The sequence below is a fragment of the Zea mays genome, chromosome 2, assembly GCF_902167145.1.
Source record: "Zea mays cultivar B73 chromosome 2, Zm-B73-REFERENCE-NAM-5.0, whole genome shotgun sequence".
Taxonomy (NCBI): Eukaryota; Viridiplantae; Streptophyta; class Magnoliopsida; order Poales; family Poaceae; genus Zea; species Zea mays.
In genome coordinates, this window is record NC_050097.1 from 66,195,809 (window position 1) to 66,223,038 (window position 27,230).

Here is a 27,230-nt window from a genome sequence, read left to right on the forward strand (position 1 = left end):
GCCGCACGGCAGCACACAGCAGCGCAAACATCCCGGACTCCATCAAGGGCGTCTCCGGGGGCGTTGTCGGTGGCCAGGGAGTTGTTGTGATACCCTCCAAGCTCCACGGCTTCACCAGGAGCCATGAAGCAATGGCGGGACGATGTCGACCGACTACTCGGTATGGCACATTCTACCTCGACCAGGTCGAAGACGCGGTCATCTCGGCGACAACACGAGGTGTCATCATCTGTGCGCTCGCCCTCAGTAAGGGGCGCACAGACCAACGACCTCCGGGCAGAGCTCAACTGCAGGCGCACGGGAGAGGATGCCCGGGTCTCCTTGGAAAGGGCGTGCGAGCGCCGCCAAAACATCGATGGACGCGACCTCGATCAAGACTTCGCTGCGGTTGCACCGCCGACACCAATGGGCACCCGGTCCCAAACGGGTGTCCCCTTGGCCGGTGTGGGCTGCGCCGCTCTTTCAAATCATCTCCGTGCGGCGTCCTGGCCAACCAAGTTCCGGCCGCACCTGCCGGAAAAGTACGACGGAACGACAAACCCGTTGGAGTTCCTGCAGGTGTACGTTACCGCCATCACGGCAGCAGGTGGAAACACCACTGTGATGGCAACATACTTTCATGTGGCCTTGTCTGGACCTGCCCAGACCTGGCTCATGAACCTCACCCTGGGATCAGTCTACTCCTGGGAGGAGCTCTGCGCGCGGTTCGTTGCGAACTTCGCCAGTGCTTACCAGCAGCACGGTGTGGAGGCCCACCTCCATGCGGTGAGGCAGGAGCCCGGGGAGACCCTCCGGAAGTTCATCTCCCGCTTCACCATGGTACGAGGAACTATACCTCATATTTCTGATGCTTCTATCATCACGGCCTTCCGACAGGGAGTACGTGATGAAAAAATGTTGGAGAAGTTGGCCACACATGACATGGAAACTGTCCCCACGCTCTTCGCTCTGGCCGACAAATGCGCCAGAGCCGCCGAGGGCCGAGCATGACACTCGGCCCCACAATTTGAAGCTGCCCAGTTGGGTGGCTCGGGGGGCCGTTCCCCGGGACGGAAAGAAGAAGAAGAAGAAGGACCGTGACTACCAGAAACTGCGGTCCACCGCTCTGATGGTCGCAGCCGCGACCGGAGGCTAGGGCGACCGCAACAAACGCCCACGGCCGCAGAGGGGTAGCAGCGGTTCATGCCCTGTGCACCCGAACGGTTGCCACAGCGCCGCGGAGTGTCGTGAGATCATTGACCTTGCAAAACGTGTCAGCAGTCTTCCAAAGATGGCTCCCCGCCTCACCGCCGCCCCAGCAAGGAAAAGGTGGACAACGGTGAGGTGGCCACGGCTGAGCGAGACCTCGGGTATCAGTTGCCCAAGGGGGACCTGAAGGATATCTTCGTCGGAGGCTCCTACTCCAGTGAAGACAACTAGACGGACCCTAGAGGGACCCCGTGTTCCCCGGTCTACGGAGCTGAAGCACGCCTTCCTCCGGAGGCCCTTCCGGATTCCCCACAGGTCCGGGCTACAGACAGGTACATGCAGATGGCTCCCATGTCAAATGCAGATGGGAACCCTGGGTCAGGACCTAGCCCCACGGCAAGTACCATACCACGAAGGGCTCTGCAACTCTCCCCCAGCTGGGAAGGACCCTTCGAGGTAACGGGAATGCACCGACCCAGGGGCAACCATCTAGGTACGACTGGAGGAGTACCTTACCTCGATGTCGAACATCTCTATAAGTTCTATCCATAGAGCAAGACTAAGGGGTCGAACCTGTTTCCCTTTTTTGTAACTAGATAACGCATACGTGTACGACATCCCGGTGGGGTCTGCTCCCATGAACCCGGCCTATTGGTCTGCACACATGCACAACAAGTTATAAAGAGAAACTACCCCCTCAGCTGTGCTCTTGTGATAGTTCCATCTTGCTGCTCCATGGTCCTACCTTGCAGTCTTTCAGATAGTACTTTTTAGCTAACCCACCCGTATGGTTTCCATCTGTCTGACATGGCGACATTCAAATTGAGCAGCCAGGCTTGCAGTTTAGGGCCCCTGATACGAAAGTAGGGAAGTCCGACAGCCTGGGGGCCGGCTCTAGAGAACGGGACCCCGTTCCATAGGGTGGTCCGGAGCCCGTGTAGCCGCTCAGCCAGGTCCTATACCGAGGGCCTGCATGCTCCGCCACCCCGTGATGGGAACTTAGTATCTGGAGTTATAGGTCCTGCAGTGAGAGCACCTAGAGGGGGGGTGAATAGGTGATCCTGTAAAAACTTGAAACTTAATGCCACAAAACTTGATTAGGAGTTAGCACAATAAAGCCAAGTGGCCAGAGAGGAGTTCTTGCAAGACACGATAACCACAAGAAGATCAATCACAGATAGACACAGTGGTTTATCCCGTGGTTCGGCCAAGTTCAACACTTGCCTACTCCACGTTGTGGCGTCCCAATGGACGAGGGTTGCAATCAACCCCTCTCAAGCGGTCCAAAGACCCACTTGAATACCACAGTGTTTTGCTTTGTTTACTATATCCCGCTTGCGAGGTATCTCCACAACTTGGAGCCTCTCGCCCTTACACTTTGATGTTCACAAAGAAGCACGGAAGTAAGGCTGGGATGAGCAACGCACACAAGACACAAAATCAGAGCACAACACGTACACAAGTCACAACTCGAGCTCACAACACAACCCAAAAAGTTCTCTACTCAAATGGAGCTCTAGTTGCTATCACAAAGAATCGAATGCGCGGAATTGGAGTCTTGGTGCTTAGGAATGCTTAGAGAATGCTTGGTGTCTTCCTCCATGCGCCTAGGGGTCCCTTTTATAGCCCCAAGGCAGCTAGGAGCCGTTGAGAGCATTCCAGGAAGGCAATTCTTGCCTTCTGTCGCCTGGCGCACTGGACAGTCCGGTGCACCACCGGACACTGTCCGGTGCAGATTTCTTTCCTTCTTTGGCGAAGCCGACCGTTGGAGATTTAGAGCTGTTGGCGCACCGGACACTGTCCGGTGCACACCAGACAGTCTGGTGCCCCTTTCTGACCGTTGGCTCTGCCACGCGTCGCGCGCGGATTACGCGGCCAACCGTTGGCCCGGCCGACTATTGGCTCACCGGACAGTTCAGTGCACCACCGGACAGTCCGGTGATTTATATCCGTACACCGCCGTCGAAGTCCCGAGAGCAGCCAGTTGACAGACGCCAGCCTGGCGCACCGGACACTGTCCGGTGAACCACCGGACAGTCCGGTGCACCCAGACCGAGCAATCTTTTGGCTGTACACAGCCAACTTCTCCATAATTGTTTCTCATGTTTCTAGCACTTAGACACAATACATTAGTCTTCAAAACAATGTATTAAGTCTAGAAACATACCTTTAATCTTGATTTGCACTTCTTGAGTTCTTGGCACAATTTAACACTTAGGCACTTGTGTTGGACACTCGATCACCAAAATACTTAGAAATGGCCCAAGGGCACATTTCCCTTTCAATCTCCCCTTTTTTGGTGATTTATGCCAACACAACAAAAAGCAACTAATAGAAGTGCAACCTTAATGCAAATGAAAACTCAAATTTGTTTTGATTCAAATTTGGCATATTTGGATCATTCTTTGCCACCACTTGGTTTTGTTTTTGCAAATCAACTTCAATTTCCTATCTCTAAGTCAAACACACTTGTTGAGACATAAAGAGAGTTGTTCCAAGAGAAATTGATCAAGGATTTCAAAAACTCCCCCTTTTCCCATAATCAACCATTTATTGCTTTGGCCTTATTTTCTCCCCCTTTGGCATCAAGCACCAAAACGGGATCAATCTTGGCCCTTAAACCCCATTGCCTCACCAAAATTTTCAATTAAGAGTAAAAAGGCAATAAGAGCACGAAGATGAACTTGGAGTTAGTTACTCTTTCATCGGAGTGCAGTGGAAGTCTTTCATGGTCCAAGTCCAACATTTCCTTTCAATCCACCTTTGAGACTAAATCAAGCAAACTCAAGCACACAGTTAGTCTCAAAGGGTCAAGTTGTAGCACATCTCCCCCTAAATATGTGCATCACTTGCAAATGGACTTGTGAGGTCCGGGGAGTGTTTGTACAACTTGAACACCATAAATACATAACAAAATGCATAAAGGAACATGATCAAAGGCATGAAACACATGTATGCTATAAATCAATCCAGGTTCCGCGAATCTAAGACATTTAGCTCACTACGCAGCCTGCAAAAGGTCGACTCATCTAGAGGCTTGGTAAAGATATCGGCTAGCTAGTTCTCGGTGCTAACGTAAAACACTTCGATATCTCCCTTTTGCTGGTGGTCTCTCAAAAAGTGATGCCGGATGTCTATGTGCTTAGTGCGGCTGTGTTTAACAGGATTATCCGCCATGCGGATAGCACTCTCATTATCACATAGGAGTGGGACTTTGCTCAGATTATAGCCAAAGTCCCTGAGGGTTTGCCTCATCCAAAATAGTTGCGCGCAACACTGTCCTGCGGCAACATACTCGGCTTCAGCGGTGGATAGGGCAACGGAAGTTTGCTTCTTAGAACTCCATGACACCAGGGACCTTCCTAAGAATTGGCATGTCCCTGATGTACTCTTCCTATCGACCTTACATCCAGCATAATCGGAGTCTGAATATCCAATTAAGTCAAAGGTAGACCCCTTTGGATACCAGATCCCGAAGCAAGGCGTAGCGACTAAATATCTAAGAATTTGCTTCACGGCCACTAAGTGACACTCTCTTGGATCGGATTGAAATCTAGCACACATGCATACACTAAGCATAATATCCGGTCTACTAGCACATAAATAAAGTAAAGACCCTATCATAGACCGGTATGCCTTTTGATCAACGGACTTACCTCCTTTGTTGAGGTCGACGTGTCCGTCGGTTCCCATTGGAGTCTTTGCGAGCTTGGCGTCCTTCATCCCAAACCTCTTGAGCAAGTCTTGTGTATACTTCGTTTGTGAGATGAAGGTGCCATCCTTGAGTTGCTTCACTTGGAACCCAAGGAAGTAGTTCAACTCGCCCATCATCGACATCTCAAATTTCTGAGTCATCACCCTGCTAAACTCTTCACAAGACTTTTGGTTAGTAGAACCAAATATTATGTCATCGACATAAATTTGGCACACAAAAAGATCACCATCACAAGTCTTAGTGAATAAAGTTGGATCGGCTTTCCCAACCTTGAAAGCATTAGCAAAAAAGTCTCTAAGGCATTCATACCATGCTCTTGGGGCTTGCTTAAGTCCATAGAGCGCCTTAGAGAGCTTACACACGTGGTCGGGGTACCGTTCATCCTCGAAGCCAGGGGGTTGCTCCACGTACACCTCCTCCTTGATTGGTCCGTTGAGGAAAGCGCTCTTCACATCCATTTGGAACAACCTGAAAGAATGGTGAGCAGCATAGGCTAACAATATGCGGATTGACTCTAGCCTAGCCACAGGAGCAAAAGTCTCCTCAAAGTCCAAACCTGCGACTTGGGCATAACCTTTTGCCACAAGTCGTGCCTTGTTCCTTGTCACCACCCCGTGCTCGTCTTGTTTGTTGCGGAACACCCACTTGGTTCCCACAATGTTTTGCTTGGGACGAGGCACCAGTGTCCAAACTTCATTTCTCTTGAAGTTGTTGAGCTCTTCCTGCATGGCCAACACCTAGTCCGGATCTAGCAAGGCCTCTTCTACCCTGAAAGGCTCAATAGAAGAGACAAAAGAGTAATGCTCACAAAAATTAACTAATCTCGAGCGAGTAGTTACTCCCTTGCTAATATCACCCAAAATTTGGTCGACGGGATGATTCCTTTGAATCGTCGCTCGAACTTGAGTTGGAGGTGCTGGTTGTGCTTCTTCCTCCATTACATGATCATGTTGTGCTCCCCCTTGATCACACGCCTCCTCTTGATGAACCTATCCATTGTCTTGAGTTGGGGGATGCACCATTGTTGAGGAAGAAGGTTGATCTTGCTCCTTTTGTTCCTGTGGCAGCACATCTCCAATCGCCATGGTGCGTATTGCGGCTGTTGGAACGTCTTCTTCATCTACATCATCAAGATCAACAACTTGCTCTCTTGGAGAGCCATTAGTCTCATCAAATACAACGTCGCTAGAGACTTCAACCAGACCCGATGATTTGTTGAAGACCCTATACGCCTTTGTATTTGAGTCATAACCTAACAAAAACCCTTCTACGGCTTTGGGAGCAAACTTAGAATTTCTACCTTTCTTTACTAGAATGTAGCATTTGCTCCCAAATACACGAAAGTAAGACACATTGGGTTTGTTACCGGTTAGAAGCTCATACGAAGTCTTCTTGAGGAGGCGATGAAGGTACACCCGGTTTATGGCGTGGCAAGCCGTGTTCACGGCTTCCGACCAAAATCGCTCGGGTGTCTTGAATTCTCCAAGCATTGTCCTCGCCATGTCTATGAGCGTCCTGTTCTTCCTCTCTACCACACCGTTTTGCTGTGGTGTGTAGGGAGCGGAGAACTCGTGCTTGATCCCTTCCTCCTCAAGGTACTCCTCCACTTGAAGGTTCTTGAACTCGGACCCGTTGTCGCTCCTTATCTTCTTCACCTTGAGCTCAAACTCATTTTGAGCTCTCCTTAGGAAGCGCTTGAGGGTCCCTTGGGTTTCAGATTTATCCTGCAAAAAGAATACCCAAGTGAAGCGGGAAAAATCATCAACTATAACAAGACCATACTTACTTCCTTCTATGCTTAGATAGGCGACGGGTCCGAAGAGATCCATATGAAGCAACTCCAGAGGTCTTGATGTGGTCATCACATTTTTGGTATGATGAGAGCTTCCCACCTGTTTGCCTGCTTGACAAGCTACACAAGGTCTATCTTTTTCGAAGGTTACGTTTGTTAGACCTATCACGTGTTCACCCTTTAGAAGTTTGTGAAGGTTCTTCATCCCCACATGTGCTGAGCGGCGATGCCACAGCCAGCCCATGCTAGTCTTAGCAATTAAGCATGCATCTAGACCGGCCTCCTCTTTTGCAAAATCAACTAAGTAGAGTTTGCCGTCCAATACACCCTTAAAAGCTAATGAACCATCACTCCTTCTAAAGACGGACACATCTACATTTGTGAATAAGCAATTATATCCCATGTTACAAAGTTGACTCACAGACAACAAGTTATATCCAAGCGACTCAACTAAGAATACATTAGAAATAGAGTGCTCGGATGAAATAGCAATTGTTCCTAGTCCTTTCACCTTGCCTTGGTTCCCATCACCGAATATGATTGAATCTTGGGCATCCTTGTTCTTGACGTAGGAAGAGAACATCTTCTTCTCCCCCGTCATGTGGTTTGTGCATCCGCTGTCGATAATCCAGCTTGAGCCCCCGGATGCATAAACCTGCAAGGCAATTTAGGTTTGGGTCTTAGGTACCCAACTCTTGTTGGGTCCTACAAGGTTAGTACAAATAGCCTTAGGGACCCAAATGCAAGTTTTATCTCCCTTGCATTTTGCCCCTAATTTTCTAGCAACCACCTTCTTATCCTTTCTACAAATAGCAAAGGAAGCATTTAAAGCATGATAAATTGTAGAAGGTTCATTACTTGTTTTCCTAGGTACATGAGCATTTCTCCTATGCACATGATGAATAACATTTTTCCTAGCCAAACTTCTATCATGCATAATAGAACTTGAAGCAAACATTGCATTTGAATCATAAGCATGTGAAACAACATCATTGCAACTTCTATCATGATGAACATTCCTAGAATATCTCCTATCATGGTATAAGAAAGCATGGTTCTTTTGAATACTATTTGCCATAGGGGCCTTCCCTTTCTCCTTGATGGAGATGGGAGCCTTATGACTTGTCAAGTTCTTGGCTTCCCTCTTGAAGCCAAGCCCATCCTTAATTGAGGCGTGTCTACCAACCGTGTAGGCATCCCTTGCAAATTTTAGTTTATCAAAATCATTTTTGCTAGTCTTAAGTTGAGCATTAAGACTAGCCACTTCATCATTTAGTTTAGAAATGCAAACTAGGTGTTCACTACAAGCATCAACATTAAAATCTTTGCACCTATTGCAAATCGTAACATGTTCTTCACGAGAGTTTGTTTTACTAGCTATTTCTAACTTAGCACTCAAATCATCATTAACACTTTTTAGGCTCGAGATAGATTCATGGCACGTAGACAATTCACATGAGAGCATTTCATTTCTTTTAATTTCTAAAGCAAGAGAATTTTGTGCTTCTACAAACTTATCATGTTCTTCATACAAAAGATCCTCTTGCTTTTCTAATAATCTATTCTTATCATTCAAGGCATCAATCAACTCATTGATCTTATCAATCCTAGTTCTATCTAAGCCCTTGAATAAACTAGCATAGTCTATTTCATCATCGCTAGATTCATCATCACTAGAAGCATAAGTAGACTTCTGAGTGTTTACCTTCTTCTCCTTTTCCATTAGGCATGTGTGATGCTCGTTGGGGAAGAGGGACGACTTGTTGAAGGCCGAGGCGGTGAGTCCTTCATTGTCAGAGTCGGACGACGAACAATCCGAGTCCCACTCCTTGCCAAGGTGTGCCTCGCCCTTAGCCTTCTTGTAAGACTTCTTCTTTTCCCTCTTCTTCTCTTGTTCCTGGTCACTATCATTATCGGGACAATTAGCGATAAAATGACCAATCTTACCACATTTGAAGCATGAGCGCTTCCCCTTTGTCTTGTTCTTGTTGGGATGCTCCTTGCGACCCCTTAGCGCCGTCTTGAAACGCTTGACGATGAGGGCCATCTCTTCCTCATTGAGCCCCGCCGCCTCAACTTGTGCCACCTTGCTAGGTAGCGCCTCCTTGCTCTTCGTTGCTTTGAGAGCCACGGTTTGAGGCTCGTGGATTGGGCCATTCAACGCATCATCGACGTATCTTGCCTCCTTGATCATCATCCGCCCGCTTACGAACTTTCCAAGTATTTCTTCGGGTGACATCTTGGTGTACCTAGGATTTTCACGAATATTGTTTACAAGATGTGGATCAAGACAGTGAAAGACCTTAGCATTAGGCAGACGACGTCGTGGTCCATCCATCGTGTGCTTCCATAGCTCCTTATTTTGTTAACGAGGGTCTTGAGCCGGTTGTACGTTTGAGTTGGCTCCTCGTCCCTGATCATTGCGAATCTCCCAAGTTCGCCCTCCACCAACTCCATCTTGGTGAGAATGGTGACGTTGTTCCCCTCATGCGAGATCTTGAGGGTGTCCCAGATCTGTTTGGCGTCATCCAAGCCGCTCACCTTATGGTATTCATCCCTGCACAATGATGCTAGAAGAACAGTAGTAGCTTGTGCATTTTTGTGAATTTGCTCATTGATAAGTATGGGACTATCAGTACTATCAAATTGCATTCCACTTTCTACTATCTCCCATATGCTTGGATGGAGAGAGAACAAGTGACTACGCATTTTGTGACTCCAAAATCTGTAGTCCTCTCCATCAAAGTGAGGAGGTTTACCAAGTGGAATGGAGAGTAAATGAGCATTTGTACTTTGCGGAATACGAGAATAATCAAAAGAAAAGTTTGAATTGACCATTTTCTTTCTCTCGTAGTTGTCGTCGTCCTTTTGGGAAGAAGAGGACTCGTCGCTGTCGTCGTAGTAGACGATCTCCTTGATGCGCCTTGTTTTCTTCTTCTTCCCGTCCTTTCTTTTGTGGCTTGAGCCCGAGTCAGTAGGCTTGTCATCTTTTGGATCATTGACGAAGGACTCCTTCTCCTTATCATTGACCACCATCCCTTTGCCCTTAGGATCCATCTCTTCGGGCGATTAGTCCCTTACGTGAAGAGAACGGCTCTGATACCAATTGAGAGCACCTAGAGGGGGGTGAATAGGTGATCCTGTAAAAACTTGAAACTTAATGCCACAAAACTTGATTAGGAGTTAGCACAATAAAGCCAAGTGGCTAGAGAGGAGTTCTTGCAAGACACGATAACCACAAGAAGATCAATCACAGATAGACACAGTGGTTTATCCCATGGTTCGGCCAAGTTCAACACTTGCCTACTCCACGTTGTGGCGTCCCAACGGACGAGGGTTGCAATCAACCCCTCTCAAGCGGTCCAAAGACCCACTTGAATACCACGGTGTTTTGCTTTGTTTACTATATCCCGCTTGCGAGGTATCTCCACAACTTGGAGCCTCTCGCCCTTACACTTTGATGTTCACAAAGAAGCACGGAAGTAAGGCTGGGATGAGCAACGCACACAAGACACAAAATCAGAGCACAACACGCACACAAGTCACAACTCGAGCTCACAACACAACCCAAAAAAGTTCTCTACTCAAATGGAGCTCTAGTTGCTATCACAAAGAATCGAATGCGCGGAATTGGAGTCTTGTTGCTTAGGAATGCTTAGAGAATGCTTGGTGTCTTCCTCCATGCGCCTAGGGGTCCCTTTTATAGCCCCAAGGCAGCTAGGAGCCGTTGAGAGCATTCCAGGAAGGCAATTCTTGCCTTCTGTCGCCTGGCGCACCGGACAGTCCGGTGCACCACCGGACACTATCCGGTGCAGATTTCTTTCCTTCTTTGGCGAAGCCGACCGTTGGAGATTCAGAGCCGTTGGCGCACCAGGCACTGTCCGGTGCACACCGGACAGTCCGGTGCCCCTTTCTGACCGTTGGCTCTGCCACGCGTCGCGCGCGGATTACGCGGCCGACCGTTGGCCCGGCCGACTATTGGCTCACCGGACAGTCCGGTGCACCACCGGACAGTCCGGTGATTTATAGTCGTACACCGCCGTCGAAGTCCCGAGAGCAGCCAGTTGATAGACGCCAGCCTGGCGCACCGGACAGTCCGGTGCACCCAGACCAAGCAGTCTTTTGGTTGTACACAGCCAACTTCTCCATAATTGTTTCTCCTGTTTCTAGCACTTAGACACAATACATTAGTCTTCAAAACAATGTACTAAGTATAGAAACATACCTTTAATCTTGATTTGCACTTCTTGAGTTCTTGGCACAATTTAACACTTAGGCACTTGTGTTGGACACTCGATCACCAAAATACTTAGAAATGGCCCAAGGGCACATTTCCCTTTCATGCAGGTCCGACAACCTCGGGACCGGAGCTAGAGAATGGACATTAGTCTCCTAGGGTGGTCCGGAGCCCGTGCAACCGCTCAGCCTGGTCCCGTACCGTGGGCCTGCACGCTCCACCGCCCTGCAACAAGTGTCCTAGTATCTAGAACCGCGACCCAAGGGGTCCGTACACCCAACTTGGCCACCCGGACTAAAACCTGCGGGTCCCGAGCATGCATCAAAGGACGACTAATGTCAGACGGAGAACCCTATGAGGTGTACTACTAATGCTTCCTAGCTAAAAGTTGTGTACAGATCCAGATCCCAGCGAGTTTGCCTCCCGAGGATTGTTAACAACCTTTTTAGAAACACTGGTATCCAACCTCAACACATCAAGCCTGCATCCCAGGCGGGGGGCCAGGTACCAAGGAGGAGTCAACAATATCGCACACAGCAGGAACGAGTTGAAAATAGATAAGTGCTAATACTGCTTAACAAATAGTACTCTTGAGTACCTTACAAAAAGTGAAAGTATTACATCTGTTTTCAAGTGGAGCCCTAGTTCCATTTCTACTCTGCAGGTATGAACTACCTCCACACCAGTAAGGGCCGCGAGATAGCAGACCCCGAGCGGCTCGCCAGCGGAGGCGACCACGTCAGCTCCAACGGTGGCGGCCACCTCTGCACCGACAACTCGCCAGCAGCGGCAATCATCTCAGCATGTACGCCGCTACGAGAGGGTCCTCGCCCCCGTCTTCCTACGAAGGGCAGCAATGAGGCCATTAAAGCCAAAGAGCCGGAGGTCCGGCGGCAGGTGGCATTGATGGTCTCACCAGCGATGGCAGCCACCCCTGCACCGGTGGGCGACGGCTGCCTCAGCGTGCTTGTAGGTCCTCACTCCCGTCTTTGCTAAGGGAGTGAGGACATCCAAGAACACGGTCGCCGCCCCCGCGACGTACGACGCCATGTACGACCCACCAGTACGGCCGGCAGCGTGGGAGAAGCCGTGGGTGTGGCGGACCTGCACACGGCGCGACCATCGCTCGTGCGGTGAACAGGCAGCCACGCCCTGACCCAGCAGCAGGAGGCAGCGTCGGAGGCGACGCCGAAGCCATCCAAGCCAAGGCATCGGGCACGCGGTGGCTGGCGGCACCCACAGTCGGCCAGCCCCGTGTACCCGAAGTTCGCCTCCTCCGCATGGATGGCGAACGCCCTTCTCCCCCGAGTACTGAGGGAAGAAGTGGGCCGCCAGCCCACGCGGAGGCGGGGCCCCAACTCGGAACGCCCTCCTCCCCAGCACGGATGATGAACATCCTTGAAGCTGAGGGCAGGAGGGAGGCTACAGCCCAGCTTGCTTCTCCCCACCACAAGGCTGGTGGTCATCCCTCTAGATGACCACTGGTGGGAGATTGCAGCCAGGCTGCGTGATGAAAATCCTTGAAGCCGAATGATGGTGGGAGGATGCCAACTCCCATGGGGTTGCACTCCTCCAACAGCAGCAAGAAGAAGGCAAGATCGCTGGCACCACCACGAGCGCAAGCTCTCCGGCGGTGAAGTCGCCGGACAGGACGGCCTTGATGCGGATCCCTCCAGAGAACACCGGCGCACCCCATCTGGAGGCCCGGAAGGCGAAAGGGCACGATGGTCGCAAGAGGAGTGAGGCATGTCTACTGCCCGGGAGATCGACCCCTTTTTAAAGGCAAATCCCCCCCACTCGCGCCCCCTGAAGCGTCACGGGTGAAGTCTCCCCCAGCGTGCACCAAGGTTCCCACCTTATGACACGGAGGCCAAGCCCCACATGTCATACAGACTGACCCGAAGAAGGAGCGTGCAACTACCCCGCGGTTACGCGCCTCTTCATTTTCGGGGCAACCAGCGGCCAGGAAGGCGAACCGCCGTGCAAGGGGCATGCAACCGCCCCACGGTTAAGCGCCCCTTCATCTTCGCCGTAACCAGTGGTCAAAGAGGCGAACCGCCGCACAAGAAGCGTACAACCGTCCCACGGTTGTGCGCCCCCTCAGCTTCGCTGCAACCGGCGGTCCAACACGGGGGCCCAGGCCCACATGTCATGCAACCGGTGCGCCGGTTACCAAGTGCGAAAAAATCGCACCGCCACTTGCGCCAATGCCACGTCTTCTCGGGGCCACCACAGGAGTCTGAAAAGGTAAATTTTTTAGAACCAGTGCAGCGACTCGAGGCACCCCCGCACATGGCCCAACAGTGACATTAAGTACGATGGTCATGGGCCAGTCAGCTGTGGAAATAGGCGTAGCAGTTGGCATGGCCATAGGCGGGCCGGCAGTAATTGCATCAACAGGTGCGCAGGAGCAGCAGTCCAACCGCCAATCAGACTCTGGTCCCACCTGCAGGCTCGCATCCTCCGCTGAGGCGGGCCCGGGGGCCACTGTCGGTACCCTGAATCAGGGGTACCCTCTTCTACGGTATTAAGGCGCTGCACCCGTACCACACTTCCAGGTCATATGGAGAGCGGCTCCCGACCCCACCGCATGGCCAGGACTAGGGGCACCACGAGGCAAGGAAAGATAATACATCCCGAGGTGCATCGATGGGTCCGGACCTCCAAGGGACACCGGACCCCTGTACGAACGGGTCCGGAGCTCCCATGAGGGCATGCCGGGTCCCCCGAATAAGCTCCAGACTCCTCCAAGTAAAGACCGGGCCTTGGCAAGGTCCCGGGATGAGGAGGGCTCCGACATGAGTAGGGGTCCAGAGCTGGCACGTGTCCAGGCCTTGCCCTACGCTTCCCGCTCAGGCGGAGGCCCGCTGCTGCCGCGTGGCTTGTGGCCTGTGACATAAGCCAACGGGTCGAGCCTGACGCAAGGACCATGTAGCCATTGCATTTATTGCAGAGAGGACGCGTCGCCTACCACCACGCTGATGGGTGAAGTACCCTCTCGGCATTTAGTGCGCCCTGTCCCATCCACTGGCAGACGGGTCAGACCCATCCAGCAGACGGCGCGTCTGATCAGTCTACTAGCGAACAGTGCGCCCGTGCCGAGCGGCGCACTGAACCCATCTTCCTTTCTACAAGAAGCTTCCCCTGCACGCCAAGGATATGCAGATCTCGGGCGTCAGGGCACAAGAAGGTTGCCTCGGCAACAGACATTAGTGGCTCCAAGCACTATCCCTCCCCTTCAGCTATAAAAGGGGAGGCATGCGACGTTACACACACGCAATCTTAGATCACACCTTAGACTCGCAAGCTCATACAAGCTCACAAGCAGTACATCTCAAAGTGGAGTAGGGTATTACGCTCCGGTGGCCCGAACCACTCTAAACCCTTGTGTGTTCTTGAGTTCTTCCCGTTCATTCCAACGATCAAGCAAAACGCCTAAGCCCCTCCTCATCTTAGGATTTAGGGCGGGTGCACTCCGCCACCCGGCTAGAGATTTACTCTCCGATAGGATCTTACTAAACTTCTTGCACTCATGGCGCTTAGAAGTGACGGACGGCGCGTCGGAGCCGGAGGTAGATGGCGACGAAGAGTCGGTCTCATGGTAGACCACCTTCTTCATCCTCTTCTTGTCGCCACTCCGGTGCGACTTGACGCGGGGAGGTGATTCCTCCCTCTTGTTGCCGGACTCTCCCGATGGAGCCTTCCCATGGCTTGTGGTGGGCTTCTCGCCTGTCACCATCTCCTTCTTGGCATGAGCTCCCGACATCATTTCGAGCGGTTAGGCTCTTGATGAAGTACTGGGCTCTGATACCAATTGAAAGTCGCCTAGAGGGGGGTGAATAGGCAAATCTGAAATTTATAAACTTTAAGCACAACTACAAGCCGGGGTTAGCGTTAGAAATATAATCGAGTCTGAAAGAGAGGGCGAAAACAAATCACAAGCGAATAAGAGCGGATGACACGGTGATTTGTTTTACCGAGGTTCGGTTCTTGCAAACCTACTCCCCGTTGAGGTGGTCACAAAGACCGGGTCTCTTTCAACCCTTTCCCTCTCTCAAACGGTCACTTAGACCGAGTGAGCTTCCTTCCTTGATTTCCCGGGTCACTTAGACCCCGCAAGGACCACCACACAATTGGTGTCTCTTGCTTTTCTTACAAGGATTTGAGAGTAAGAATGAGAGAAAGAAGAAAGCCAACCAAGCAACAAGAACAACAAAAGAACACAAGCCGATCTTCTCACAAGTCCTAAAAACTAGAGTTGAATTGCGGACTTTGATTTAGTCAGAGGCTTTGATTTGTGTCTTGGAGTGTTGTGTATTGCTCTTGTATTGAATGAGGAGTAGTGAATGCTTGGATGCCTTGAAGAGTGGTGGTTGGGGGGTATTTATAGCCCCAACCACCAAAATGGCCGTTGGGGAACTCTGTTGTCGATGGGCGCACCTGACAGTCCGGTGCGCCACCGGACACTGTCCGGTGCGCCAGCCACGTCACCCAACCGTTAGGGTTCGACCGTTGGAGCTTTTGACATGTGGGCCACCGGACAGTCCGGTGCGCCATCTGCGCCTGCTCTGACTTCTGCGCGCGCAGTACGCGCACTGTAGCGTTGTCAGCCGACCGTTGAACTCGACCGTTGCGCTGGCGACCGTTGCTCCGCTTGGCACACCGGACAGTCCGGTGCTACACCGGATAGTCCGGTGTATTATAGCGGAGTGGCTTCCCAAATTCCCGAAGGTGGCAAGTTTGGAGTTGATCTCCCTGGTGCACCGGACACTGTCCGGTGGTGCACCGGGCAGTCCAGTGCGCCAGACCAGGGCTGTCTTCGGTTGTCTTTTGCTCTTTTTATTTGAACCCTTCTTTGGACTTTTTATTGGTTTGTGTTGAACCTTTGGCACCTGTAGAACTTATAATCTAGAGCAAACTAGTTAGTCCAATTATTTGTGTTGGGCAATTCAACCACCAAAATCAATTAGGAAAAGGTGTGAGCCTATTTCCCTTTCACACTTCCTATTATTCACTTCAATCTCTATCTTCATATTTCTAGCTTGATCATATCAGTGCATAGAGATTTTTCCAATCTTTATCCATATAAGCAAACCAATGTAGAGACCATGTTATATTTATTGTACATTGTCTCCTTTGTAATTTAATCTTTGCTTCACATTTCCTCACTTATGCACTCTTGATTCATTCTTCAATATAATATCGTCAAGTTTGACTTCCTGTTGAACCTTTGTATACTACTCATTATACAGTATTCAATATACTCAATTTCTTGTTCAACACTTAGCAAACCTGTTAGACTTTAAATGTGCATAGACATTTCCCCACTTATCAAGAATGGTAGTCAATATATTATCCTCTATTTTCCATTCAACAAAACAATTAAAAATAGCCTGAAGAATGACAATACCAGTGTGTGTAGGATCCAATTAAAAAAAATTCAGAACACGACATTGCATAATCCAATCAACATCAACATAATGTGCCACCAAACACATATACTTAATATTTTGATTTGATGTCCATAAATTAGTAGTTAAACTTATTGATTCAGTCTCTCTAAGACTCTTCTTCATTAGTTCGTTCTCAGAATCATAAACTTTCATGCATTTATTTTTAATAGTCTTCCTACCAATGGGGTCATATTTGGTATTCATCCATTTCATCAAGATATTAAACCATTTATGCTTGACCATTCTAAATGCATAATCATGGACAATTATGATCTTGGCAATCAAAATTCTAGTGTGCCCATGATCATATTCAGTGAGACTAACAACAACTCCACCATATAAAGTAAAGGAGAGAGTACCTTGAGCAAAAATTTTCTTATCCTCTGCCAGCTTGTTCAAAAACTATGTTCACTTGCCTAGGTGTCTATTCAGTGTTGTAGTACTTACCCCTTGATGGTATAGATAAGACCTATGACAGAACCCGCACTTGGCTTTTGTCTCCATAACCCCAAGTTCTTTCGTGGATGTAACAATGACCACCTTAAAATACTTCTAGCAATCATCCCTCTTTACTCTATTCACCTTGCACTTGGAGGGGGACAACTGAATACCTTCTCTCGACCTATTTTCTCATGTCTTTGTCTTCTGAGTCTTTGACAACTCATCTCCATTAGCTAAAGGTAGGCTCTCATTGTCATGATCAAAGCTATTGGCCTCCGATTTTGATAACAAAACCTCCCTTTTCTACTCCTCCCATTGCCCCTTCTCCATCACAACATCGAGTTGCTGCACAAAATAAGGAAGCAACCAGCTTGATCATTCATGTATCTGCATAAAAATTAAATAATAACAATGATTACAACCTCGAATTCATTCAAATTTCAAAATCCCTTAGAATGCCTAGCAGGTCATTCATATTCTAGACCATTTTCTAGTGGTCCAGCAATATCTATCAATGTTGTACTTTCTACAATAGCATGGACTGAGAAAATAGGTCAAAAAGGCAACCAGCCTAACAAACATAACACAAGCGCAAACCTTTTCTATGGATACATGCGATGCTGATGATGCACATGCGGTACTTGCCGACGATGGCATCTTATTGGGCACCAGGGTCCTCGTGCGCTCGCTCACTGATCCAGAACTGGAACTTCGTCATGGTGGAAGACGTCCTTCGTGCGCGTCCGGGTCTTGGACCTCCATGGTCGCGATCGGCGGGTGGGAGCATGGGGCTATGTATACTGGACTGACTGTCAGGGGACTAGCGATGGGGGACTGGCTGACCGGGTGTCGACGACGAGGGACTAGACTGCAGGAGGGGATGGTCGTGGATGGGATTTGGGAGGGAGGGGCTAGACCACCGACGATCAGGCTGGCAGGAGGAAATGGAACCGCGCCACGAACATGGAAGACGGGGGGCGTGAGATTGCAGAAGCCACGGTCCGTGCGGTGTCGGGGTTGGCAGAGTGGTTCGCCATCCGCGGAGTGGGCGAGTCCACGAGTTGCGGCCTGCCGCCGACAGGGGTGGTAGACTGCAGGGGTCTGCGGAATGCATCTCGCTAGGGCTTTGAAGAGAGATACTTAGATGCGGTCTACGTCTCGCTCGGTTGGGCTGGCCCGCTTAGCGCCTGGGCCTAAGGGCGGCTGTGTAGTTCGTTCGGCTCCCGAGTAACTCGTGAGTTAAACCCGAGTTTGGCTAGTTAAGAAGTGAGCTAAAATATTAGCACAGCTCTCGTGACGCATTTTAAATAAATCGAGCCATTAAGAGCACTCCCAACGCTCCAGCTCATATGGTTTCCATAGAATTTATTGGACTGCCATGTCAGCTTTTTGATGATGTGGCAAGAGATTTATTGTGAAAGAGAAGGAACCGGTTTCTCCCCTGAGAAACGAAGTCTACTCTCGCACCAAGACGCATGGAAACGACCAAAACAGCGTTGAACCCCGTCGGTGGTTTCCATACTAGTTTTCTTTCCCTTCCCCGTGAGAAACGAAGTCTGCTTTTTCTGTGAAGTCATTAAATGTGTTCTCTGCATGGAAACTGTTTTAAACCATTTGCATTGAGAAGATTAGTTTCTATAAGTGGTTCCTTGACTAGGTGGCAGCTATGGAAACCACTGAGCAGTTTCTGGGTTGGGAGTGCTCTAATAAGTCCTGGCCATGGTCAAAACACAGAGCGAAAAACGACCCGTTGGATGCCCTCGGGATTACCAGTCCTGCGTAACACATCATCGCTGGAGTAGCCGCAGAGGGCTGCTGCACTGTAGCCCGCAGGCCGCAGGTAAAAAAAGGGGGAGCTTTTACTTTTTATCGTCTGACAGGGTAACAGTGTTAGTATTTAGCAAGCGACAACGCTGTAAACCACCGTCAATTACTGTAACTAGCTGACTCTGCCGGCGATCCCATCTTTTCTCCATCCTCCTCTGCCAATGACAATGACGACGCGCCGTGGGCCCGCCCGGCCGGGTCACATGCACGCGAATGCGATGATGACGTGGCCAGCAGATCCAATAGCGGTTACTTTCGTATGCGCGCCCGGCTGCCCGAAGACATGGCCCACCGGCAGTCCGTGAAAAAAAAACTGGGCCCGCACCGTACGCAGCACGCCTGACAGACGCTACGGCTACACACACACCGATCAAACCAGATCAACCACACAACAAACCGTATGGCCTCTTTATACCATGGTCTTAAAAGGACCTTTACGGTGGTAATACATGTACAGGTACTCCCTGTTTTTTATTTTTGCGGTCCTAGCGTGAATTCCCTTTCGCAAAGATAGTTTTGCCAACGGCCTTAGTAAAATATAAAGTTCTTTTAAAAAACAGTTTGCAAAAAAAAAAGACACGAAAAGATATGTTCAGTATGTAGTATGGACCTTCGTGCCCACCTCTTCTTTACACCATGTCTGGTACGTCGGTCCAACACGATCTGGTAAGCCGAGATCTAACTTTTAGCGTGACACGCAATATTGTTTTTGAGGCCATGCTATCAAGTATCAAAGTCGTGGCACATATCATACTCATGCAGTACACTTGTGTACATGACTGAAGTTGGTAAAAACAAATCTACTTAGGTCCCCTTTGGCAGGGCTCCTACTATTCTCAAAACAGGTTCGGCTATGGCTCCTCTGGCTTCTTGGCTTCTCTAGAAGAGTCAGAGCCGTTTTGCAATTCATTTGATAAAACAGCTTCTGACGAGGAGACGGTGGCAGAGGCTGTAATTTCGTAAAATATTATTGTGTGCCGGATAGAAGGAGCCGGCAGAAGCTTATTTTCTCGTGCTTCGGCTTCTAATAGCAAAAACGGCTCTGGCTCTTTGATGGCTCTCGGTGAGGAGCCGTTTTTTTTAAGACCGTTTGGTATGGCTTCACGAAGAGCCAGAAAAGGAGCCACCGAGAGAGCCCTGAGCGTTAGGTAATAGATCGAGATTATGATATAATAAACCATGGCCTGCTTAACGGTTTCTAGACATCTTGTCAAATGCCTTTTGCATTAAAATGGTGTTTCCATATGTGTTTCCTAAGGTTTACAAGCTTCGCCCCCAAATTTTTTTCTCTCTTTTTTTTAAAAAAGATCTTGTAGGAGTGTTTTCTCTGCTTCCTCTGTTTCAAATAAGCTTATTTGACGTCTACGGAAATGCAGTGACAAGTGCATGGAAACCTGAAACATTGCCCCTGGCGTGCACCCACCATGGTATGCCAAGATCAGGTCGCTGTTTACTGCAATGAGGCAATGAGCAAGAGGTAAAAAAACACAGCAAGCCTGCCGGAATCTATGAAACAGATTAGTGCACAACGAACACTAAACTACACACCATGTTGCCACTAAAAACAAATATAATAAGGTGTCGTAGGTGGACTGTAAAAGATGTTATGTCAGATTTATGTGACGCGGAAGGAAGAGAAACATAGAGAGAAGAAAATCGGGTTGTTCACGGGTAGCTAGTTGAAAGCGGATTGTTTACGGACTCAAGACAATTTACGATAGAAAAAATGGTAGACACATTATTGAATATAAATATTATAACATTAAAGGGTTATTATATCAGTATATATTTTTAGTTAGCTATATACGAAATGACAATATCATAGATTCCACTGTTAGCTATAATTACTCGTATTAAACTCTGAACGAAGATAACTTAAGCAAGCATGTCCACCCACTTCACCACCTACACATATCAGACCTATTTATTGCCATGTACTGTATCGGTTTCACTCTCACCGCCCTGTGCCTGCAGCTGCACCCTGCAGCGCTCACTCGCTCACTGACTCACTCCCCTCCCCTGGCCTCCTCCTCCTCCTCCTCTCTCTCTCTCCACTATCTCCCACAGCCGAACCAACATGCAGGGGCGCAGCAGGGACGCCGCCACCATTGCTGCAGCGGTGGCGTGCGCAGCTGTGCTGCTCCTCGGCGACGCCTGGAGCGTCTCGGCGCAGGCGGCGGCGGAGGAGGACAAGATAAGCGCCCTGCCGGGGCAGCCGCCGGTGGGCTTCGCACAGTACTCCGGTTACATCCCGGTGGACGCCGCGGGGAAGCGCTCCCTCTTCTACTACTTCGCCGAGGCGGAGGCGGATCCGGCGGCCAAGCCGCTCGTGCTCTGGCTCAATGGAGGTAAACTTCCACCTTGATTGTCGGCACAGCATACCTTTTGTCACTGCGCTGTGCATGCTGCTGCAGCATTATTGCCTGCTGCCTGTGTGGCTGTGCTGTGGATGGGGATGAAGGAGAAGGGGGGAGAATCCATGAAATAGCACTTGTTTGAGACGACGTTCACGAAATAGCATCCGATTTCAAGAAATTCATAGAATAGCACTTGTTTTACCAAATTAATTCAGAAAACAACACTCTATCTATATTTTGCATTCTTTTATTGCTTACCTCACATACAAATGGACCAAATTACCCCTATTTATCACAAACTTCTTTTTTATCTCTTATGTCCATAAGAACAACATAAATAAATAAAATATATAACTTCTATTTTTATAGTGTTTAATGGACCAAATATGTCTAATTTTAAAAGTTCGACGACCGAAGATACCTGGTTCTAAATTTAATAGTTAAATATAGACTTCTTCGTTCATAAAACATATGTGTCTATTTGTATGTTTAACACTATAAAAATAGAGGTTATATATTTTATTTATTTATGTTGTTCTTATGGACATAAGAGATAAAAAAAGAAGTTTGTGATAAATAGGGGTAATTTGGTCCATTTGTATGTGAGGTAAGCAATAAAAGAATGCAAAATATAGATAGAGTGTTGTTTTCTGAATTAATTTGGTAAAACAAGTGCTATTCTATGAATTACTTGAAATCGGATGCTATTTCGTGAACGCCGTCTCAAACAAGTGCTATTTCATGGATTCTCCCAGGAGAAGGGGGGAGAGCTCAGGTTTCAGTGCAAGTGCACCTGTGACCAAGTATTTTGTCTTGTTCAGTCCCTACTCCCAAAACAAACATTATAAAAAGGTCTAAATTTTTTTTCCCATAGTAACAGACATAAATAGAGAGCTAAAAGTGGGCTCGTGATTTAAAATTTTAAGAAACTATTCCAGTTGGACTTGTGAAAAATAAGAACATTTGCAAAATAGGAAAGCAAAAAAGGCTCCATAAACATCTTTAGTTCTTTATAGTGAGGCCGTGTAGGATGACTGGATGAGATCATCAGATTCCCTCTAGGATTCTTATCAGGATGACCTCCTTGTCCCCCTACTGTCCCTCTCTTTGTTTTGTTTTGTGTTCTGCTACCAACGCAATGTTTTGTTTGTTTTTCTTGGAGAGAGATTATGCTGAATGGTTCCCACATGCATGTGAGTGTAGGGCCTGGGTGCTCATCCGTGGGAGTGGGGGCGTTCTCAGAGAATGGGCCGTTCAGGCCTAGCGGCAATGCGCTAACGAGGAACGAGTACAGCTGGAACAAAGGTGAGCGTTTCTTCTTGTATGTTGCGGTAGCTATACCAAATGGTGTACGTGTACTACTACAATGGCTGGTGCAAAAAAAGAAGAAGGAGGACAGGAAATTAGGAAGTGTTAAAAACTCCCCTTTTGGTACCCCTGTTTGCTGTGTGTGTGTTTCAGAGGCCAATATGCTGTATCTGGAGAGCCCTGCAGGGGTTGGCTTTTCATACTCCACTGATCCTGCCTTCTATGAGGGTGTTGGTGACAGCATGACAGGTGAATCACAGATTATTTCTTTCTTTCTTTTCCACACTTGCAGACCCATATAATTCGTCTTTGGGTGTTTTGGATTTCTGAAGCCAGAGACAACTTGAAGTTCTTGCAAGGCTGGTTCGCCAGGTTCCCGCAGTACAAGGGCAGGGACCTGTATATCACAGGAGAGAGCTACGCTGGTGAGTAGAGCCATTTGGCTCCACTAGCATAGCACATTAGCACCTGAACTGAATCTGTGGCTTCATACATAGTCCACCTTCTGAATCAGCAGGATGTTGTTTCTCTTTCCAGGCCACTACGTTCCACAGTTAGCCCAGCGCATGGTTGAGTTCAACAAGAAGGAGAAGCTATTCAACCTGAAAGGCATTGCTGTAAGCAAACCACTGGCAAGCTTAGCAGACCAACGACACAGCGATCTTGTGAACAAGACCTGTCATTTTTTTCTCTCTCTTTCACCTGTCCTTTTGATCCTGTGAACAAATGAAACAGCTTGGCAACCCTGTGCTGGAGTTCTCCACCGACTTCAACTCGCGGGCGGAGTTCTTCTGGTCGCACGGCCTGATATCGGACTCCACCTACAACATCTTCACGACGGTGTGCAACTACTCGCGGTACGTGAGCGAGTACTACCGCGGCTCCCTGAGCACGGCCTGCGACAGGGTGATGAGCCAGGTGGCGAGGGAGACGAGCAGGTTCGTCGACAAGTACGACGTCACCCTGGACGTCTGCATCTCGTCGGTGCTCATGCAGTCCCAGGTCCTCGTCCCTCAGGTCGGCAGGCCACCGCTGTCCATGCAATGCATCTCGTTCTCGTCGTTGCGCTGAATATATATGGTGGTGGTGGTGGTGACGCGTGCGTGCGTGCAGCAAGGGAGCAGGGAGCTGGACGTGTGCGTGGAGGACGAGACGATGCGGTACCTGAACCGGAAGGACGTGCAGCAGGCCATGCACGCGCGCCTCGACGGCGTGCAGAGGTGGACGGTCTGCAGCAGGTGAAGGCCAAAGCGTGTGCCTACGACTCTTGTCTTGCCTTGCCTTTTGCGTGCTCAGCTAGCTCTCTCTTACTGGCTGACTGCCTGCGCTGCGCTGCGTTCACGATTGATGGATGGATGTATATGTAGCAGCGTTCTGGAGTACAAGCAGCTGGACCTCCAGATCCCGACCGTGAACACCGTGGGCGCGCTCGTGAAGGCGGGCATCCCCGCGCTGGTGTACAGCGGCGACCAGGACTCGGTGATCCCGCTGACGGGCAGCAGGACGCTGGTGGGGCGGCTGGCGGCCAGGCTCCGGCTCAACGCCACGGCGCCGTACCGGGCCTGGTTCCAGGGGAAGCAGGTGGGCGGGTGGACGCAGGTGTTCGGCGGCGGCGCCCTGTCCTTCGCCACGGTGCGCGGCGCGTCCCACGAGGCGCCCTTCTCGCAGCCCGAGCGCTCGCTCGGCCTCTTCAGGGCGTTCCTCGCCGGACAGCAGTTGCCGGAATCGTTCCAGTGACGACGGAACGTTCCTCTTCCTCGTCTAGTGTATGTTCATTGTAAGCGTGTACGTGCAGCTCACCGTATGTCGTCATCATCCGGCCGCTCGACACTGGCAAAACAACCCAAATGGGTTCTTGTTCTTCTCCAGGTGTAATCAGGACGAAAATAATATCATTGGGAGGGATGAGATTGTGTGTCGTCGGATATACCGCGGACGGCTTTCAATGTTGTAGGCTTAGTACAACTGTAATATGCACATGCTGGTTCAAATTTGGCATGTGAGGCGAAGAACCTGGAGATTTGGAACCAGAAATCGATCGTGGATGACGGAGACCAACCGCGCCACCCACGTATCAATCCTCGGTTACGAGTAGTATTGGACGTAATTAAGACCTAGTCACTGTAATTACCTTGTTGTACAATATATACTGTGGCTATTTGATGCTACATAATTAGACATTCAAATTAACGGGATCCCGGTTGCACAACAGTTGCACTGATTTGCCAGAGTTAGGGGTGGTTTTTGATTTTTGAGTTAGGGTTTTCAACTTCAAACAGGTGATGCTTAAAACTCTCCATCCAACAAAGAACAAAGGTGTGGTAAGGTGCTTAAATCTCTCCATCCAACAAAGACAAAGATACGGTGGTAACATTGAGGTCTCTCACAAGATATCACTAACATAGCTAGACAAAAGAAATAGATGGCTCGCGTTGCTTGAAAAAGGTACATCGACAGCATGCAGAACAACAACACTTCAGCAGCACCAATGGAAGTCCCCTTCGATGTCTAGTCTGCGTAGACAAGAAATGAACGTAAGGCATGCATATATATATATATATATATATATATATATATATATATATATATATATATATATATATATATATATATATATATATATATATATATATATATATATATATATATATATATATATATATTATATATATATATATATATATATATATATATATATATATATATATATATATATATATATATATATATATATATATATATATATATATATATATATATATATATATATACAGAGGATTTCCTCCTCTCTTTTCAGCAGGAAAGAACAGCATTAGTGGCAAGGACTGCTCAACGTCAATCACATGTTGGATCTCATGATTGAACATAGGCAATGTCGTCCGACTGAGATGTCCAGCAGAAGGAAGACAAGTTGACCAATAACAGGGTACCAACAGTAAATTATTGACAGGAAGATATGGAATTTGGTGCAACACTTACACGCCAGACAATGAATTCATGTCTAAATAAGGCTAAAATATTTTACCAAATCTTGGCATAATCTGCAGCTATATGATCCATCCGCATGCAAATCGAAGCACAAAACCATTTATTTCCACTACTGACTGACCGAATAAACCATAACAATTATGTCATTGGATATCTGGATCGCAATGAAGCAAACAATTGGAACAAACAGTACTAGGCCATCAATCAACATGATATCGAACCAGATTGATGTAACTACGAGCCTCTCAATCACAGTACAGTTGTAGCACAGCGATCCATGGCATACTTTGTAGCAATGATTGACACACTACAGAAGCTGAACACACATACTAACATTTAGCTCCTCATGACGCGCACCAAACAAATCAATAACAGTAGCATCGGCCTAGCAAACCGTGGGAGCAATAACGAGAGGATGAATTCATCTCACCTTCAAGCGGACGGGATCTCGACCTCGCCGTCATCAATCTCCTGCTGCAGGTCCTTGGGGTCCTTGCCGTCGACGGTGCACCCGACGCTGACGCAGGTGCCGAGGATCTCCTTGACGGTGCCGGCCAACTCCTTGGCCATGGACCTGTTCCTCATGGTCCTGGCGATCTCGACGACGTCGTCGAGGCCGATGTTGCCGCTGTGCTTGATGTTCTTGACCTTCTTCCTGTCCCTCTCGGGCTCCTTGAGCGCCTTGATGACGAGCGCGGCGGCGGAGGGGACGACGGAGACCTTGGCCTGGCGGTTCTGGACAGTGAGCTTGACGGTGACGCGCAGGCCCTTCCAGTCCTTGGCCGTCTCCTTGGCAATGTCCTCGCCGATCTTCTTCGGGGAGAGACCGAGCGGGCCGATCTTGGGCGCCAGGGACGACGCCGCGCCGACCTCGCCGCCCGTCACCCGGACGAAGACCTCCACCACCTGCGACGGGTCGAGCTTGGGCGGCATGGCGGCGGCGGCGGCGGGGGTATGGGTAGGGTTTGGGAAATGGTGAGGAGTGAGGACTGGCGGCGGCGTTCTAGGGTTTCGGCAGGCCGCGTTGCCCGTCGTTATATATCTCGCACGTAACCGCGAACGCTTGCTTGTGCGCCGCCTCCTGTTGGGCTGTTTGTGGTTTGGACCTTGGGTCACTCTCTCGAAGCCCACCTAAAATATAACTCGGTTCGGCCGGCGTCGTCTTCCGACTCTTCCCTCTCTTTAGGCGTCAACGAGATGGGCTTATTATGGTCTGGTGCCATGTAGTTAGTGGTTGTCTGGTTGATCCGTTCGGTGCATGCACGGATGTGGCCCATCTTCCCTTTCCCGGCCCACGCCGATCAGGAACAGAGAGAAAGAGAGACAGAGCTCGGTTTCGTCGGCGCTGGCTGATGATTGGTTGCATGATGCACTCACACAAAGTAGATTAACTGTGCTTTCTGTTGAGGTGGTTTCAGTCAGTCAGCCAGGCGTAGCTGCTGCTGACTGCTTAGTTTCACCATCATCCACTGAAGTATTTACGTGCACGGGACAGAAACCGACGACAATGATATATGAGAGTCTGTGAATACGCTTTGCTACGACTGTGTGTGGTCGATTTCCGCGCACACAGGGCATGCAGCAGGTGCTGCACATGTGGCACCCGATTCATTCCGCTCTCTCACTCACAAGATTCCTCGCTCCACGACTCATCAAGCTTCAGGTGACATGGAGTGCTCCCACCGCCATGGATTCTCCCTCCCGATCTCCAGCCTTGGAAGCAACGACGACGAGCTGACGACGATGACACCGACGCGCGCGCTGGCCATTGCATGCACCCCAAGCAATCAGCTCGGCCTCGGCATCAAGCTGGTGCGCTGCTGCCGGCTGCCGCTGCACCGTCGGCTTCCCCCCAAACAGTGCGTGCGAGTGTGACTCCGGGTCATGGTCCATACATTGCATGGATCAGGAGAGGACACAGCCT

General features: G+C 49.3%; 2 protein-coding genes across 4 annotated transcripts; one reads left to right on the top strand and one right to left on the bottom strand.

The window, feature by feature from the left end:
• The first annotated feature begins 20,565 nt into the window (after positions 1 to 20,565).
• LOC100272373 (Serine carboxypeptidase-like 46) lies at positions 20,566 to 24,312 on the top strand. Of its 3 annotated transcripts, none has more exons than XM_035964614.1 (8): positions 20,566 to 21,001; positions 22,214 to 22,315; positions 22,472 to 22,567; positions 22,651 to 22,743; positions 22,856 to 22,935; positions 23,054 to 23,335; positions 23,432 to 23,556; positions 23,686 to 24,312. In XM_035964614.1, exons 1-8 carry the CDS (start codon positions 20,731 to 20,733, stop codon positions 24,053 to 24,055), a joined length of 1,419 nt encoding a protein of 472 aa, XP_035820507.1. In that variant the 5' UTR covers positions 20,566 to 20,730; the 3' UTR covers positions 24,056 to 24,312. The 3 variants fall into 3 exon arrangements, with proteins under 3 accessions (XP_035820507.1, XP_035820508.1, NP_001150027.2); XM_035964615.1 differs by having other exon boundaries at positions 23,054 to 23,320; positions 23,686 to 24,264; NM_001156555.2 differs by having other exon boundaries at positions 20,610 to 21,001; positions 23,689 to 24,225.
• Positions 24,313 to 24,601: 289 nt separating this feature from the next.
• Positions 24,602 to 26,289, bottom strand: LOC100282351 (60S ribosomal protein L12-like). The gene is made up of 2 exons (NM_001374366.1): positions 25,737 to 26,289; positions 24,602 to 24,831 (listed from the first exon to the last, which is right to left on the bottom strand). The coding sequence occupies exon 1, from the start codon at positions 26,237 to 26,239 to the stop codon at positions 25,739 to 25,741; it is 501 nt and encodes a 166-aa protein (NP_001361295.1). The 5' UTR covers positions 26,240 to 26,289; the 3' UTR covers positions 24,602 to 24,831; positions 25,737 to 25,738.
• Positions 26,290 to 27,230: the final 941 nt, after the last annotated feature.

Bases quoted from the DNA above. Each gene is read 5' to 3' on its own strand.
- LOC100272373 (XM_035964614.1), top strand. From the start codon at position 20,731: ATGCAGGGGCGCAGCAGGGACGCCGCCACCATTGCTGCAGCGGTGGCG. The intron at 22,316-22,471 runs GTGAGCGTTTCT...TGTGTGTTTCAG, and splicing joins CGAGTACAGCTGGAACAAAG to AGGCCAATATGCTGTATCTG. The intron at 23,336-23,431 runs GTCGGCAGGCCA...GCGTGCGTGCAG, and splicing joins CCCAGGTCCTCGTCCCTCAG to CAAGGGAGCAGGGAGCTGGA.
- LOC100282351 (NM_001374366.1), bottom strand. From the start codon at position 26,239: ATGCCGCCCAAGCTCGACCCGTCGCAGGTGGTGGAGGTCTTCGTCCGG.